Raw genomic sequence first — 18,736 nt, forward strand, 5'->3', positions numbered from 1 at the left:
ATCTTCCCCTTAACTTCAGAGGACGAAAACCGTGCATAATTAATATCTTTGAGCGGACACACATTGCATATTCATGAGCGAGACGCCTCAGCATAAAACTAGATTATTAGACTGTTTTCTATCATTCTTAATTGATATTACTTGTGTGTGAAACGTTCTAGATTGTTCTAAGTCTTCGGTCTAGGGATTATTGTGTTACGAGCGGTTGCTAGGCAACGGCTTCACCCGTCTCCCTGGAGAGCTACTTACATCCCGCGTGCGGATAAAAAGTAACTTAGTATCTTGCTGATGTAAGAGCTAGGTATATTGCTGTCAAGTTTTATCATATGCTTTCAGTAGCTTAACAAACTTACACGTTTAATTCTAGCTTCCGTCAGCGGTTTCCATCGGCATCCTAAGGAAACTAGTTCCCGCACCTAGATAAAAAACTTAGGTATGTTATGTGTCATGCATACAAATTATATTATTGTCAATTTTCATCAAAATCCGTTCAATAATTGTCACGAGAAATTGAAGACTAGTCGTTTTCCCGCGGTTTCAATCACGTTCCGTGGGAATCGCTGTTCGTACCGGGATAATAATAGCCTATGTTACTCGGGAAGAGTGTAACTTTCCAACAGTGAAAGAATTTTTCAAATCATTCCAGAAGTTTCGGAGCATTTGTGGTACGAATCCTCATACAAAAAAATATTCATCTTTATTATATTAGTATAGCTAAATTGAGGATAATGTGCCACAATCCTAGTGCCAACCCATCTCTCCTAAGTCCTACGTTCCTTTCGTGCTAAAACCCTGGTTATTATACTCGTGTGTATAAGATTAGTTATGCCTTACGTAACATTTTATCACCACTGAAATTCTGGACATAAATTCTGTGAGAAAACCGGTATTTCGTATTTGAGATCTACCTACGTCTTAAGCTTTTCCGACTTCATAAATGGAGACAGTAGGAAATTGATAAAAATGACAATGTAGCACAATGTTTTTTTTTCTTAGCCTTTATTGTCCCACTGCTGGGCAATGGCCTCCCCATTTTGCCTTCCCGTCTTCCCGAGTCTTCCCACCAATCAGGGTTGTAGGCATCCAGGTTGTCCCACCATCTCTTCCGGGGTACAATTATCACAAAAAAAATACAAATATCCGGATTGTTAACCTTATCCTTTTTGAGGAAGTCGGTTAACAAGTGCTAAGATTCCTATAGCCGAATCAATGTATAAAACTACAACCGGTACCTATCTACTTTTCTAACCTTGATTTTTTCTTTCCAGTAAATCCTTATAGACAATAGCTTCGAATAGAAAAACTCATCAAAGGCAACTGACAAACAAAGCGTGAAAGCGAACCGCAATTAAAAACAATTAAACACCCACAATACGTGAGGAAGCAGACATACCCGTCGCAATAACATAGGTAATACACATACATAGGAATAGGTAAATATGTTCAGATAAGTCAGAGGTTTTACGTATTTTATAATGCATCGTCATCTTTTTTTCATGAAAACCAACCTTGATGTAGACTCGAAATTAAAAGACTCAGATGAAGAATCCTAGATTTATAAAATTCGAGGATAATTTAGCTACTTCTTTCCCCCTTAACTTCTTCCTATCATCTCCCTACTTCTGTCCTTTTCCAACTATTTTGAAGTCGGCTTCCAGTTTCACCAAACGCAGCAAATTTTTTTCTTCTTTTATACTTCTCACGTACAATTATCACTTACCTGCTTTCTAGCCACAGTGTTGATCACCGAGTTTTTTTCCCAAAATATCGTTTTATGGCTTTAACCTACTTCTAAAACCTCGCACATTTACATATGATCAGAACACTAACACTTGTTTTATTACATAAAATTCGCAAGCCTATCCAGTCTATTTAGTTCCTAGCTCTATGGCAACTATAGACACGACTACACGTAGACTCCTCATCCCCTTTTGATTCGGAACACTTCATTTACAGTAGTGCGGAACAAAACATTGTTATAGTGGTTTTTACTTAACGCTGCAGGTTGAGATGTACTGAGAATCAGATCTTTTGTTTTTTTTTTTCATGGGTTCTATTGTGTTTTGTCATTTGATTGTAGTATTTGTGATTTGATCCAATTGAAGATTGAATAGTGATTTTTTTTTAATCTGTTGGAACTCTTTGGGAGAATGCACCTCATAAGCTTTTGATATTTGAACATCTTTATTCTATATTACTAACGTGTGTCATTAATATCTCTAGATATATGATATTTTATATTTCCATTCATATATAGACATCTAGTTATTTCTTCAAAAAAATCCCGGTAATAATCCATTGGAGCCAGGTGGAAGAGCACAAGTCTATTTTTATCATTCTATCAGACTATACTTTCTTTGGCTAATTCTTTATTTTTTCCCAAATGTCTCTGTAGCCTGTAGCTTTGGTGGACAACGCATCTTTTAGAAGACAATATTTTATAAATTATAATTTTGAACGTGTAACCCTTGAAAACCCTATTTTATAAAAAACCAAAGCAAAAAATCTTCCAAATTCCGCCCCTCCACTTATCCTATCCCCGGTGTGCTTCGTCATGTCTCAATGACGCTGGAGTGAGGGGGAACAAAGCAAGAAGGATGTATAGGAGATATCATCCGCCATATAGCTGATACTGACCGGTTACTGGGAGATTAATATTCGTATTAGCAGCGAATGTGCAAAAATAGTTATTTGTTATACAAGAGTGCAAAGTTGCTTTTTAACCGCGTGCTCAATTTTGATGACCGAGCAAGCGAAGGATTCTAAAATTGAAACACGAGCGTAGCGAGTGTTTCAATAATTAGAATCCTGAGCGAAAGCGAGGGAATCAAAAGAGCACAAGGTGAAAAATCTTTGCACTCGAGTGCAACACGTAACTTTTCATCCCACCTCATCGAGGAAATTACTAAATGCAAAAAAACAAAATGGCGCGCACATATGAGTATCAAATTAAAAAGAAGTACCTATTAAAGTTCATTTATTTAAAAACTCAGTTTAAAAATGAAACGAGGTTAAAAATCTATGTTAAAACAATAATAAAAATTACTTAATTAATCGAATAATTATTTTAAGCAGTATTTTATTTGTTTAATATGTATTTGTTTGAAAAGTCTTATCAAGATTGTCACAAATGGAGTATTGCACACGATGTTCTAAATTCAAATCACTTTGCCGCTCTAGAGGATAAAAACGACTTTTGCGCTCAGATATCAAATGGTAAAACTAGTCTTTTCGAGATGGTGGGATGAAAAAAAAATAAGTAAATGGTATGGTTATAACTACCCGTTTCTTGTGGTTTTACTCTCGCCCATACCTTGATAAAGTATATAGCCTGTGATACTCGGTAAAAGTGTAGCCTTCCAACAGTGAAATAATTATTCAAATCGGTTCAGTAGTTTCGGACTCTTGAGGGTCTACATATGTTAGTATAGATGAAAAATACTGATGAATCCAAGCGTTTTTATTTTTTAACTGCGGGTTTCTATAATTTATCCATCCGTGGTTTTGAGATTTGAGATTGGACACAATTTACATGGAGCTAATGTAAAAATTCTATTTCTAATCGCAAATCAAGATAATAGATATCCACCGATAAAGCATAACTTACCATAGATTTGCACCATCCAAGAATAGAGCAAGAAATAAGTAAGTTCTAAATTCTTTTATCATACCAAAAAAAGTTGTAAGAAAAACCTTCTTAACGAAAAAATATGTAAACCCAAGAAAACAAAGTGCTCGCCAACTTACAAAACAAGATCCAAGTTATTTAGCAAAAAGCATTACTTTACAAAACTGAAACAAGCTGACGTTGGATTTTTATTTTCATATTTTTTTACCTTTTAGGGTCTTGCTGTAGTCAAAGTTATGCTACGTTCGCTACGCGGAGCATTATTTTAATTGATAAACTTCTGAGTTATGCAAAGTCAATGAAACAACAAGTAGGTATTGGTAAGTATAAATGTATGATTTTAATTTAAATATGTTTTTTTATTCATTTCTTGTTGATTATCAATTATTTACTTTATTGTCGTATAGGATCTAGTAAAAGAAAGTCAACTTTTGACAAAATAAAAATATCTTAATTTTGTTCAAGAAAAATACAAAAAGTGGTGCTCATGAAACTCAAAGGTTGTTTTTGTTAATCTTTTATTTTTAGAGGCTTTTATTCTTGGAATATGCCAGCCCAGGCACTGTTAGAATCGCAACTGAAACTTTTTTACAAAAATATTTAAAGTGACGTCGGAAAACGCTCGCTATTAAAGATATCAATCAACTTGAAGTGGTCCACAAACATCTAGTAGCCGTGGACTTTATCAGATTACGTAGACTCCGCTCTACAATGAGGAAATACGTTTTTTAAATGAATTTCATGGAAAATAAAATATTTTATGCGAGAGATGGTCTGACTTCTTCATTGGTCTCATTATTTCTGAATTAAATAGCTTCTATTTAAATGTGATATAAAGTTTAATTTGTTTTTTAGTGATTGAGCTGTTGAATTTTATTGTCAGTTTTGGATATTTACTATCCATAGATTTTATAAGAAATCTTGGTGTGTTTAGATCATCCATCACTGAGTCTTTGTGATACGGTGATTGTTTTGGTCATACAGATACTTTAGAAACTTTAAATGTATAATTATAAAACTTTTGTGACAACACAATTGAACTTCCAAATTCAACGCTTATCTCATGTACCAAAAATGCGTTTGTACTTTGAAACTTTATCAACTATCTGTTTCATACATAAGCTTTATTAGATCATATAATATATTTTTCTTCTTCCTGCTATGTACCCAAGTTACTTGGGGTCAGAACAATATGTTACTTACATTCCTCTTTGTCATCTATCACACTAGCATGCACTCCCTTCCTATTAATAACAACTCTATTAGATTTATAGATATGACTAGTTTTATCTGGTCGACTACAGTCTACCCTTCAGACCACTACATACCAACCAAAAATCACACGTATGGATATTGGATTTGCAAACTTAAGTAACCAGAAACTTAAAATTCAACTACAAAAATATAATTGGAGCGTTCAATTTGAACGTAACGCTGCAAGTAAGGTCGTTCAATAAACGTCTGTGTCAATCGGCGTATCGTCTTTCTATAATGGATGGCCTGTCGGTGCCAAGCGACGGGTTAATCTATTAAACTGTTCCCATTTACACACGGGATTTTAAACGCAGCAAAAATATGTCAAAATGTGTTGTTTGTGATTTATGATAGTTGGGGTATACCTAACCGTGTTAAGCGGATGTACGTCACGTACCTTATCGTGCTTATAACATAAAACCAGTCTTCAAAAGCGTATGACTTACCGAGTAAGTAACTAGATTTTAGTAGATTCCTGAAACATAGGTACTGTAGCTTCCAAAACACGGAGGAACTCCTCATGACAAATGGTCAACACGTACCGATCGCGCTAACCCTGTGATCGATTAGCGAGCTCCATTGCAAAAGTCAAAAACGATTATTTAAACATTTCAAAACATATCGTACCTAGCATAATAATAAGACCCTTAGCAATACACCTAGGTATGTTTAACAAATAAATATTTGTGATTATGAAAGTACACGTCAAAATTCCTTATGGACATTACACCCAAACCCTTTCACCAATTCCTAGTACCTACTCTTGTAGATTACTAAAATGTATATTAGTTTCTTAAATCGTTAACCCACTTAGGCTTTTATGTAGAAGCCTAAATGACTTCGAGATATTAAATAATACAGTTTCATCTAAATTACATCTATTTTCACTCGAATGCTATTTTCGCTAGAATTAAGCGAAGTAACTTAACGTTTCTGAGACGTCAAACTTATCTTTAATAAAGGCCCTTCAAGCGTCTTTGTTGCTATTTGGCTTATCAATTTAAAGGCCGAAATTCTACTTATCTATAACATTTAGTGACTGTCTATGATTTATGAAATCTAGTAAACAGATTGACAAATCAATAAGTATTATTGTAGCACACATTTTGAAGAGACAGAAAAGAAAAATAGAAGACACAACCAAATCTCTATTATTTACTTTATCTTTCGAAATGTGACGGTGTTGCTAATTCACTTATGTAAATCCTTTATCAGCGCTTTCACTCCAGTCCGCTCGGTTTTGGAGCTCGTATTCTTTGCTGTCATCCGTAACATCCATATGAACCGAAAAGAGAATCCTCTAGTGTGAAAACGCTGTAAATCCTTTTTCTAATCATATTGAAAGAAAACCTGTAGAATGTAGATAGTAACAGACACCAAATCAGGAAAAAAATTGCGCTAATTATAAAACAAAATCGTACCAATACAAACAATGGAAACGTTCCCAGTTTTTGATGATCACGTCTTCAGAAGAGGGTTAATGATAGCATCATTTTTCACACCCCCCAGACTTTGATGTGTGGTGATAAAATGATGCAAGTTTATATTGAATTCTAGAGCTCTTATTTGCATTCGAAATGCGAAACGGGAGATTTATATCTGCTCGTGAAATGGTTCAGTTTTTCTTGATGGCATAAACAAATGCCAAAGGTAAGTATATAAGTTTATCTTTTACTTAGGTACAGGTATGTAGCTGAATTGAAAATGGATAAATAGCTAAACCCAGTTGAAGTATAAAATAGATATCAAGAATGGTTTGGGTTCGGTCGTTGACTTTTTACCCAAACTGCCAAGTATTATTTTTAAGATAAGGTACGGGTGAAAACAAGGGTAGCTGTAGGTAAATAGTTATAATACGAGTTTTTACGAATCAAAAATACCTTTGAATACTCGTTCAGAAATCGGAATGAGGTAGTTATATACGAATCAAAAAAAAAAGAAACATTGCAGTGGCATTCGATATCCGTAGCGAAATATTTATTTCCATTTTGTACTGCAATTTGTATCTTCAGTTTCTAAACCCACTACAATTAATGCTACCCCTTTATACATAGTATCTACCACAGATTAGACGATAACGTGAATTATGTGCGCAGTAGGTACACAACTCACGGCATTGTGCACTATTATGTTACGCCATCTGCCAACATGACATAATCTATGGCTTGTACGTGGCTCACTGTTGAATATTCGCCACCACGAATCGGATTCCGATATAGGAGATCGGTACAGGGTTTGATCAGGGTAAAGTTCGTATTTGGCCATGAAACACTTACGTAAAATAAGAATTGATTCAACTCTGCAGAAGAAGAATTGATCCTTCTCCGTGTGAGAGGAAGCCTGAACCCAGCAGTGGGACGATAAAAAGGCTGGAACAACAATAACAACTCCGGAACACGACGGTTTTCAGTCAGTAAGAGTCTGACACTCCCTCTCCGCTGCTAACCCACAGCGGAAGGGGTCATTTGATGATTTTTGACGTCGTTAAAAAAAAAAAAAATATGGTCTCTGATGTTGAATTGTTACAACGACTACTTCAGAATAGCAATCGGAGACGCCGGCTTTACGAGCCCTCCAAGGCATGAGGGTGTATGCAACTCCGCCAACTTCATAACTCCGGGCTGTTCTGACTTCAAAAACCAAGCATTATGTATAGGTAGGTACTATATTTTCATCATCACTGCCAAACCGTTTTCATTTCATTTAAATGTGTTCAGTAGATTTGGCATGAAAGCCCGATAGCCAGACATAATATAATTATTCAAAAGGAGTCAAAATCGGTCCATCCATTTTGCCTGAAAGCAACTACCAATTCAATACTCTTTACGAACCCAGAATTTATGATCATTATGTTTTATGCCCCCACAAAGCATACGACGTCATAGGAAGAAACTAGTTTGCAATAAAACGAAACAAATAATCGTATATAAGTTTTATTACCCTTTTGTTTTACGTCTCATGTTTTAAATCAGCTAAGCAAGCAATTTCTAGATTAAATTCTTGGAATACGGGTCGCGAGCTTTGGATCTTTAGATATAAAAACTTTTCTGTGACACTATTGTTCCTACTATGGGTTTGCCATTTTGATTTATCGCTTTGGTGAGAAGTAACTCTCACGAAGTTCAGTACATTTTGCTTGTCGTTCGGGTAGGCATAACACTCATTTTTAGAAACCTGAATGTCTGGATTGTAATAATTCAGCCAAAAATATAACAGATTTTGGTGAAACTTTACATCACCATTATTCACATTTTTTTACAGATCACACATCAGTATAAAATAAAGGCTACTTTTCATATGGATGTAGAAAGAATTTTCTCCTACATATCAACGTTTATTTTGACGCTATTTATCACTTAAAATTTCGATCACCATTGAAGACCACAATTGAAGACATAGAAATCAGGTTAGAAAATTGTCAACACAGCATAATTATATTGTCAACACAATATATGATATTTCTTGAGCTTCAAAACTTTATACACCCCTTAGTAGGGGTAAATCCAGCATGTCAGAGTAATTGATGCTCTGTCGTAGCGTCCTGTCCTCTCAGTCGATATCGAGATAACCTCTCCGATATTATAAATATTTTAATAGGATTGTACCGTCCTTTGAAGATCTATGCTCTGAGATCTTGACTTTAGTCAATTGGAGATATGGCTGCGAGAATTCTTTATTGGTAAAGGATTTATAGGGAGGAGAAGATTATAGGATCTGTTTTAGCACTACCCCTTTTGCCTTCGAAGTTCAATTCATCTTAATTTTCATGTCTAAGGACCTACTTGCTATGGGGACTATGCCCAACAATTTTTAACTGGTTTTTTGCCGCTTTGCTATTACGAGGGAGTGTTAAAAATGAGTTGTGTCCATGTTGGGATCGACTGACTCTGGTGTCATAATTACCGAATGGATGAACCAATATTTTTTATTTTTTTTGTACGTGAAATTGACGTGAGGGTTCTAAATGGCACATAACACATTTTTTCACAACTCCTCCAACTTTCAGAACATATCAAATGAAAGAGATTGCAGAAAATATTCAGCAAAGAAAAATCTTCTTCACCACAAAACCTAATCCCACAAATAAATGGGCGAATAATACAAAAAATAAAGCATTAATCCCTTGATGTTGGTAATTAGCGAAATTGTAGCCTGTCTCGTAACTTATTATCAAGTTACGTCAGTACGCGGCCGTCTCGCGGCAATTTGTGCGAATTATGAAACACTAGTGCTTGCTTTTTGGTTTTGCACAGGATTTTCTAGATTTTTTAAATATGAAAATATTTGTTTTTTTTTCTTCGTGAAGTTTAACTATCGCACTATGTCCTGGCTCGCTTTTTTCGTCATCGCAATCACATTAATATTACAAGAGCGAAAGTTAATGAGTTTGTATGTGTATGTTGTTGACACGAAAACAGCTAAACGAATTTTGGAGAAAATTAACAGTACTTATATAATGAAGCTTATACATTGGCACATCAGAATAACACATAAGTTAAATTTTTATAGGGAAGTAATTCCCTTATTTTTTAGTCGGTATTTTTTGATTAAATCGATAGCGGTATTCGCTATCTATTTACTAGTTCTGTTTAAAGAGATCCCAAAGCTATGTATGGCCCACTCTCTAAAATTCGTAGTTCAATACTAGTCAATCCGGTAGCTCTTCCAAAGGTTGCAAAGTTGATAGAGTACTAGATTTCTGAAGGCCGGTAACGTTGAAATTGACATAGATATTTGAATGACAACCGGAGCTGAAAACTGTGACGTACTATCGTCAGGTTGAAATCTGTTACGAGGAACCGATGTGTCTAGATTTGTGGCAAATGTAGTTTTCTCTTGCATTTTTTATTAATCTCTGTTTCTTATATTAATCATATTTTAGCCTAGTTTATTTTGATTGAGGAAAGTTTTTATATAAACTGTCTGCCTCCCAGAACAAAACTGTGGAATTAAATGTCACCTTCAAAACCACATTGCAACCTTTAGGAGACAATCTTACTTTTTTAATGGCTAGTAACTGGCGAGATATCCTGTGTTATGGTTGTCTATGGACGGCGAAAATCGCTGCCATAAAAAAAAGTTACTTCACAAAACGTTACTCACAGTTTTTTATCTTCTACAACACACAAACAAAACACCATCCTTTCATACACATAATAAAATTCATCCCTAAAACATTCGTAAGCTTTTCGAAACATCACACAGCGTGATTGGTAATGCAATTGTCTAAAATTGTTAGTGGTACGCGAACTCAATTGTAAGGCTTTTTAATGTTTATAATTGGCATCGGGTGACGTTAATCAGTATCCTGGCTGAATAACGTGGTACGTTCGCCTTGTAATTTAAAAAGTTTGGGAGAATTCGCGTTGTTTGTGGGTGAGAGTGTTGTTTTGGCGCGAACGTGTATCTACTGTTTTTTTTTTTGTGTAAGGAGGTTAGTTCTAGATTGTCTTTTTTTTTGGTAAAGAGGTTTTGAATGTTGATGTATATTTGAATGTGGAATTGTGTGTGTGAGTTATGTTATGTGATAGTTTTGTTGTTTTTAATTGTAATAAAATATTGTTTCTTTTTTACGTGATTATTACATAATATGACTGTTTTGCATTAAGACAAAACAGGTATTATATGTAGAAGAAAACACAGCAATGATGTGAAGAAGCAGTCCTATGATTCTGTGAAAATATCGAGAATATCAGTCATATCTGTAAACAAATCGAGAATATCCTCCCAATTTCTGTCACCACAGGGCTATCTGTCATACTTTACCGCCAAATTTTCAACCGGCGCCATTGCAGTCTTCATCATCAGCAAGAACCTTGGCTCATTGCTGTGTTTTCTTCTACATATAATACCTGTTTTGTCTTAATGCAAAACAGTCATATTATATGTCTTCGAAAACACAGCAATGATGTGAAGACCTGTTTGATATCTGCTGGTGATCAGAAATTATAAAACACAAGAATGCAATGTGAGAGTAATATAATTTACTAGGTATTTCCTTATAACAAACCTTCTTATCACTCTCTTTGAACCATCTTTAACTTTCAATATTTGCTGGGAAAATGTTAAGAACAAAATCCAACCACACTATTAGTTTAAAATATTTATATTTTTCTTACCAAGAAACTCAAATTAAACAATTCAATATGAAAACAAAAAACATAACTTCCTTCTTAGGATTGATAAATAAAAATGCAGTTTAACTGCCACAAATTAACAAATAATTTTCAAACATAAACACTTTAGCTGTTCAGCCTTAATAATTGAGATCAAAATCACATTATCATAAATAATCAAATATAATCACTATTAATCACATTGTTTTAAAATTATTATAAAGTAGACCAGGGACATCCTCACTGACAGGCTTATTTATATTTCTACAATAATATTTAGAAAAGGTTTCCACACACTTCCAGTTTCCTCTTTCTAATATCTCCTGTATAGGTCTATTGTCTAGCCATCCCCTGGAGGCCACTGCTGACCTTATGCTGCCTGGAGAGTAGCCATCTATCTGTGCCAATTTGAAGGCTGACCTCACCCATCCTGAGATCATGGTCTTAGAGGCAGGCTTTGTATCACCGGTGATTGATATAAAAAGGGAATTAACATTTGTAGCTTGATTGCGTCTAGTCTCTGAAATCTTGACTAACTTCTTAACGTTAGTGACTGGGCAAAGCTTAGAATCTTGGTGCTTCATGAGAAGCCAGCCTGATTGTCTATGAGAACTTGTGTCTGTTTTTGAGCCAAATTTTGGCCAGAATGTAACTGTGTCCTCAGTTTCAGCATATCCTTGATCGCCAAGCTCCAAAAGTGTAAGATCATGCAACCTTCGGCCAGATGCAAGTAAAAGAATCAATGCAGTGTGTCTGCTTTGATAAAAAAGAGTGTCTGGAAATTCTGAAGACTTTAACCACTCATACAATATTTTAACATCCCATACTGGTAGCTTTGCTGGGCGTGGTTTAGCTAGACTCACTGCCTTTAAAACCTGCTGAACGAAACAATTTTTGGCCAAGTTCTCAACCCTAGGTGCACAGTAAGTTGAGACAGCAGACTTGTGCAACATTACCGTGCTGTATGCAAAACCTTTCTCTAAGTATAAATTAGCTAAAAATCTGGCTAGGTCCTTGCCCTCTGGGCACTTATTATCCACTCCATGGGATTCACACCAAAGTATCCATCTTTTTAAAGGTGCACTATATGTACTAATAGTGGAGGGGCGCCAGCTACTTCTCAACAATCTTTGTTCATCTCTGCTCCAGTCCTTTACTTGATCTCCCCACCCCCAATTTTCCAAGCCTGAAGTACTAGCTTGTCCACTGACGGTGGAGGTAGTCCCGTCGTCCTGTCCAGCAGCACCTCCCTCAGGTTCTCTATGGGAAGTGGGGGTACTTGCGCGCGTGTCTTCAGGTCGGGAAACCAAAAGCACTGGGTCCACTGTGGCGCTATCACAATGTATGTCCCTCTGGCCTTGTTCAGATGTGCCAGAACCCTGGGCATCATGCTTGGAGGTGGAAATACCCAAGCTGTCTGAAAGTCCCAAGTTTGGCTGAAGGCGTCGCAGAACTCTGCGGAGCCATCCCTTGAGTCTAGACTGACATACCTTGAAACTACTGCCGTGTCTCTTGTAGCGAAGAGATCTATTTCTGGAACCCCCCATTGTCTGAACACTGCCTCCGTGGCTGGTGGCAGCAGGTGCCACTCGGGTACTGACTTTCCCCTTGACAGGCAATCTGCAATGCCGTTTAGGTTTCCTGGCAGGTGGTACGCTGTCAGCGTTATGTTCAGCCGACAAGTCAACTCTAACAACTGGGTTGTTAGGCCTAACAGCTTCAAGGACCGAGTCCCGCCCTGATTCCTTATGTACGCTACTAGAGTCCGATTGTCGGTCTGAACCAAAATGTGGGCATTCTGTAACAATGACCCTGTGACCTTATTACCGCATAAACGGCATACATCTCTTTTAGGTTCGAGTGCCAGGCTTTTTGGTTCGTGGCCCATTTGCCTGAGAGATACTTGCTGTTTAGACTTGCTCCCAGCCCGCATCCGCTGCGTCTGTGGTCAAGAAATGCGTTACCTCTTTCTTGAGTAACGGGTTTGGACAGCCCTCTACTGCTTCCAACCACCACCGGAAGTCCTCTCGCACTCCGGAACTCAAGTTTCTCTTCTGGTTTCTCCGGGAGAACTTTCTCAGGAAGAGTTGGGCCTTTCGACAGTGAAGACGGCCCTGGGGAATCGCATAGTTGGCGAAGTTTAGTTTTCCCAACACGCTCTGCAACTCTCTTAACGAGCAGTTGTCCCGCTTTAATAGCTTTGTCAGGGAGGCTTTTATTCCTTCTACTTTTCTGATGGGCAAGGCGATTGTTAGGTACTGAGTATCCCAGACCAGGCCCAAGTATTCCAACCTGTGTGTTGGTTCCGTCACCGACTTCTGGTAATTCACGTGCCATCCCAAAGACTCCAAGACGGCCAACGTTTCCGCAACTTGTGCCATTAACTTGGATCTGTCCTGACAAGCTAGGAGGAAGTCGTCCAAATAGACCAAAAGACGAATGCCTCGATTCCTGAGGATCTCTGCCACCCAGTTTGAGACTGCCGCAAATACACGGGGCGCCGATGATAGGCCAAATGGCAGAGCAGTTAACTGGAGAATTTCTCCATTGTAAACAACCCTCAAAAACCGTCTGTGAGTCTCCGCGACACACAAATGGAAATAGGCTTGATGAAGATCTATCTTCACTAGCCAGTCGTTTGCTTGAAGAAAGGTAACTATGTCTAATTGTGAAATTAGGTAAAAATGCTTTGTGGCTATGTACCTGTTCAAAGCCTTGAGGTCGAAGATGGGTCTCAATCCCCCATCCGCCTTCTTTATTAAAAACATTTTGGAGAAGAAACCGGGATCCACCACTGCTGGCTTCTCCAGGATGCCCTGCATCTTTAAATCCTGAATCACTCTTGTCATTTCCAGGGAAACTTTGGTGGCTATACACTTTAAAAAGTTCTGACCGGGGTATGTCAGGGGAGGTTTGCTTCTGAATGGCAAGCGGTAATTGGCTATAGTGTTTAAAATGAACTGGTTTGCTCCCAACTGAGCCCATCTCTCCGTGGAGAATTTTAGGCAACCTCCTCTGAACATCCGGTGAGAGTCATTCTTCTTTAGATCTGGTGGACTTATCGTTATTGGCTGTGTTAGAGGAACGTTGACGAAAGGGCCGGTTTTTATTAGAAGTATGCTTAAATTTCTTATCAAACTTTCTAGACTTATTTTTAAAATTATTTTTTCTATTTTGAAAGGGCTCACCCCGCTCTGTAACTTTCTTTTCCTTGAGGTAGGTTGGAGTATTCAGCCAGACCTGAGACCCTCCGAGGGACTGTATAATAGGCTGTAGTGCCTCTCTGCTAAATAAATGTTCAGCACTAGGTGGAACATTCCTCAATGTGTTCCTAAGGTTCGTATTTGAAATTTCTTTCAAAATCCTGTCCCGCCTAACCTCAATAGATTCAGATCGTTTTCCACAAATAATTTGCATTGTGGTCTCTGAATTTTTGTAACTCGAAGACCCAGGTCCAAAAATCTCTGACATTTTGTCCACCAATGACTTAGGGTTCAAATTAGTTGGATCCGCGCTAGCCCAATCTACAATATTCTGTAAACCCGATTTCAACAATTGTCTTTGCTCTAAGACTTTGTTAGATATACCAGCTAAAAACATTTCAGTAGCAGCTAAATAATCCTTATTCTTATTAAAGTGACACAACTCATCATTGACCATAAGGCCTGTAAATCCTGGGGTTGCAAGGCAACCTTGCAAAGCTTGCTTGTATCTAATGCCCTTCCAAGCCTGCGAGTCAAATTGTTGCAGCTTATTTAACTCATTAAACCTATCCTTATCGCTAGGTGGAATATTTTTCTTACTGTCTATCTCGGTGCTTAAGGCACCCAAATTTAGAGAGAGCGACTCGGGCTGTGCAGGCAAAGTAATAAATTGTTCCGCACAACTGTCCTTAGCAGCAGAAGGCTGCGAGCTCGTTATTGTACTATTTGGCGCTGCCCTACCATTATAGCAGTAACCTGACTGATATAAACTTAAGTAATTAGACAAATACGCCATTTGCGACATCAAAGTATCAACACGAGGATCGGTACGGACATGTTTAGACTTGTACTTACGGTTCCTCGCCGACGCACGAGAACGCTTATTAGGCAAGGGCGAAGCCGTGCCCTCCTCAAACTCCGAGGATGAGGAGGAACTACTTTCCAACGCCCTCGAGCTTGTCGACGACGATTGCCCTCCATCCGGAGCGGCCGCGTCTCGCTCGCGGTTCTCGCACGTATTACTCACCGAGTCCATTTTATTATATAAACTGCCGTGTTTTCTAAAGTAAAAGCACTGAAAAACTCACTTTTACACTCACTTTTTAAACTTTTTGCAGTTGACAAAAAATTTTTCATGCGTTTTGAACGAATCACAAGAATGCAATGGCGCCGGTTGAAAATTTGGCGGTAAAGTATGACAGATAGCCCTGTGGTGACAGAAATTGGGAGGATATTCTCGATTTGTTTACAGATATGACTGATATTCTCGATATTTTCACAGAATCATAGGACTGCTTCTTCACATCATTGCTGTGTTTTCGAAGACATATAATACATATGTTATGGACCATGTGATTAATTCGGGCATTATAAATAATGCCCGAGCATTATGAATAATGTCTAGCTTTATCGGGCCAAGTGATTAATAACTATCTTAACTTCATTATTTATCACATTGCACGGGCATTATTATATTGCTACATGATAGTTGGGCAATCTATATCTATACATATAATAAATCTGTAAAAAAACTGTGTCTGTACATTGAATATATTAAAAAAATAATAATTGGGTGGGGTTTAGAAACAGTAATGGAGCACAAATCCAAAAAAAAAATTCTGTCTTTATGTCTGTATGTCTGCATGTCTGTATGTCTGTATGTCTGTATGTCTGTATGTCTGTATGTCTGTTTGTTTGTACACGCTAATCTTCGGAACTACTGGACGGATTTCAATGATTTTTTCTTTGTTGTATCAGTATTAAGCCTGGTCAACATATAGGCTATAATTTATCTTCGAAACTTGAAGACCTGGTGCAGAACACCAACAGACCAACAAAACTATAAGAGATACCAAAATGATGCCATAGCAAAAATTGTTTCATGTGATAAGCATTTTCAGCTGAGATAATAAATTTTAAGATCTGGAACACCTGATGTGGAACCCCAAGAGCCCAGCTTCTCTGTACCATATACAGGTATGACGTTTTAGCAAAAGTTGTTTAACTTGATAAGCACTTTCTATTGACTTATACAAATTGAAGATCTAAAACACCTGATGTGGAACTCCAGGGGCCCAGCTAGACTATAGCATATAGAGGTGTGACGTTTTAGCAAAAGTTGTTCAATCTGATAAGCACTCTCTGTTGACTTATAAAAATTGAAGATGTAAAACACCTGATGTGGAACCCCAGGAGCCCAGCTAGACTATAGCATATAAAGATATGACGTTTTTGCAAAAGTGGTTCAATCTAATAAGCACTCTTTATTGACGTATATACATCGAAGATCTGGAACACCTGATGTGGAACTTCAAGAGCAATACTACACTTAAAATGTATAGAAACGAATGTTATGAAATAGGTATGGTGACACAAAACCGACGATTATCCCTTTATACACTATAGAAATATGAACTCAAGGACAATCCCCGGTGGACGTCGTTAAAAAAAAGACAATCCCTATACCATACCGCTAACTGTGGATGAAAATTACTTGGGCTATTGTGATGGGATGCTAATGGACTAGGAATGGGAAACTACGGGAACTATGGCACCTGCCGATGACAATGTATTAGATACATGTAAAATTGCTGGTGGAGACTTCGCCAGCTCACTTACTGGGCCCCGGGAATCAGTCACTGAATAGCAACAAGAGGACAACAGGGACATGAGCGGCTGAAGTGTGAGAATACCTCGGCGGATTTTAAACGCAGATTACGCGCTCCCTGTGGGTCACTTACCACGAGGCATCCTCCGAGCAGGGCTACTAACCCTGCTCTAGCGACTCCACTCTGGACGGCCAAGCCAAGCCAGAGGCTTGAGACCTACCCCCGTCATGGTTCACTCTGACCTGCCGGAGATGGGGGCAGTATACTCTCCCTGGAGAACTCAGTATATACAGCCCCGCGGGGTAGCTACTCCCCGTCATCAGCCTCAGATGTCCTGCGGTGCTTATATCTCATTATTATTGTCGTTATTATCTCAAGAGCCTTTGTCCCAATTATGTTAGAGTCGACTTCCAGTCACGATGCAACTGAGTACCAGTGTTTTACAAGGAGCGACTGCCTATCTGACCTCCACAACCCGGTTACCCGCTCAACCCAACACCCCTTGGTAAAACTGGTCAGACTTACTGGTCTGACTACCCATAACGACTGCCAAGAATGTTCAATGACAGCCGGAACCTACAGTTTAACCTACAGTTTAAGCCTTCCAAATAACGGTCATTGGTATCCAAAATATACGTAGAAAGTACCTACATACGAACTTAGAAAAGTTGCATTGGCAGGTACTTGCCAGACCTGGAATCAAAGACGCACGCTCATACTTGAGAGATTGGTTCTCTACCCACTAAACCACCACGACTTCCACTAAGTCACCACGACTTTGTCATCTATTTAATGTTTTTTACGTAATACGTGTAATATTTTTGCCACACACAACTTAAATGCGGACTAATTAGAATCACTACATTTATCCCTATGGTCGCGTCTATTGCGGTTCAGTTCTCAGCGTTTTGTTTAGTCTGCTGTGCTTTTGCCGTTGAAGTACAAAAATTAAATATATGGAACGTTTCTAATGCGTATCCCGTTGTTTTCAAGTCAACGGGCTCTTAAAATTCAATATCAGACGATTAAGATCTTTGATTTTGCTGATCCCGTAGTCGCTGGCATAAGGGACAGGATCCGCGTACGAAGTCGCGGGCAGAAGCTAGTTTGATAATAAAGCTATATTTTACGCGGTGCGAGGGCGGGGAAGGAAGTATGCATACTTTAATAAATTTGCAAAAACAAGCAAATATAATGTTGGATGTATAAAGCGCTGAATATCCCATGGCTGCAATAGGGTAGTGTCCAGGGTCGAAATAATGAAATAATATTTAGTCCGCTTTTTAGATAATCAAAAAATATTGGATACGTATTTTTTCTTTTTTTAATTAAACATAAAATGACAAAGATAATACACTTCAAAAATTAGGAGTGGGGGCCTTTTACGTCACAGTGTCCTGAAAATTGTAGCAACTTGTGACGTCACACTCAACTTTAACACGCTATATCTTAACAAGTTCTGATCCAATTTAAAAAAGAAAAAATACGTATCGCTTAATTTTGGACAACCTACAAGACGGACTAATTATTATTTTTTAGGAAACTAGCCTATTGGTGACACTGTAAGGATCCGAGTTCCCGAAGTCGATCGCGCTCGTAACGATGGAAGAAATATGCTTGCTACAGTTTAACCTTTATAAACTGGGAACAAAACAAGGTGTTTTAAATCAACTATATTCAAGAAACCAATTAACTGTCTGCAAGGATAGATTTATCTCACCTGATGACGTTCCAGAGACAGAGATTTCGCTGAGAGAGTGAAATTTTTGTTTTAAATTTAATTATATTTTATGTTATATTTTTAATATGTTTTTCCTTAACTTTTAAATGCAAAAACTAGTCGATTTTTAAGGCAGAAGTCCTTCATAGTTAATCCAAATCATGAGGCTAATTATTTGAGTGGTTTAATAATTAATTTATTTTTAA

General features: G+C 37.8%; 1 protein-coding gene across 1 annotated transcript; it reads right to left on the reverse strand.

Annotated features, from left to right (window-relative positions):
• Nucleotides 1-12,893: 12,893 nt before the first annotated feature.
• Nucleotides 12,894-14,032, reverse strand: LOC135118658 (uncharacterized). The gene has a single exon (XM_064041242.1). It carries the CDS (start codon nt 14,019-14,021, stop codon nt 12,909-12,911), a length of 1,113 nt encoding a protein of 370 aa, XP_063897312.1. The 5' UTR covers nt 14,022-14,032; the 3' UTR covers nt 12,894-12,908.
• Between the last annotated feature and the right edge of the window lie 4,704 nt (nt 14,033-18,736).

The sequence above is a fragment of the Helicoverpa armigera genome, chromosome 24 (assembly GCF_030705265.1).
Source record: "Helicoverpa armigera isolate CAAS_96S chromosome 24, ASM3070526v1, whole genome shotgun sequence".
Taxonomy (NCBI): Eukaryota; Metazoa; Arthropoda; class Insecta; order Lepidoptera; family Noctuidae; genus Helicoverpa; species Helicoverpa armigera.

Coding starts and splice junctions, on each gene's coding strand:
- LOC135118658 (XM_064041242.1), bottom strand. CDS start 14,021: ATGTTCAGAGGAGGTTGCCTAAAATTCTCCACGGAGAGATGGGCTCAG.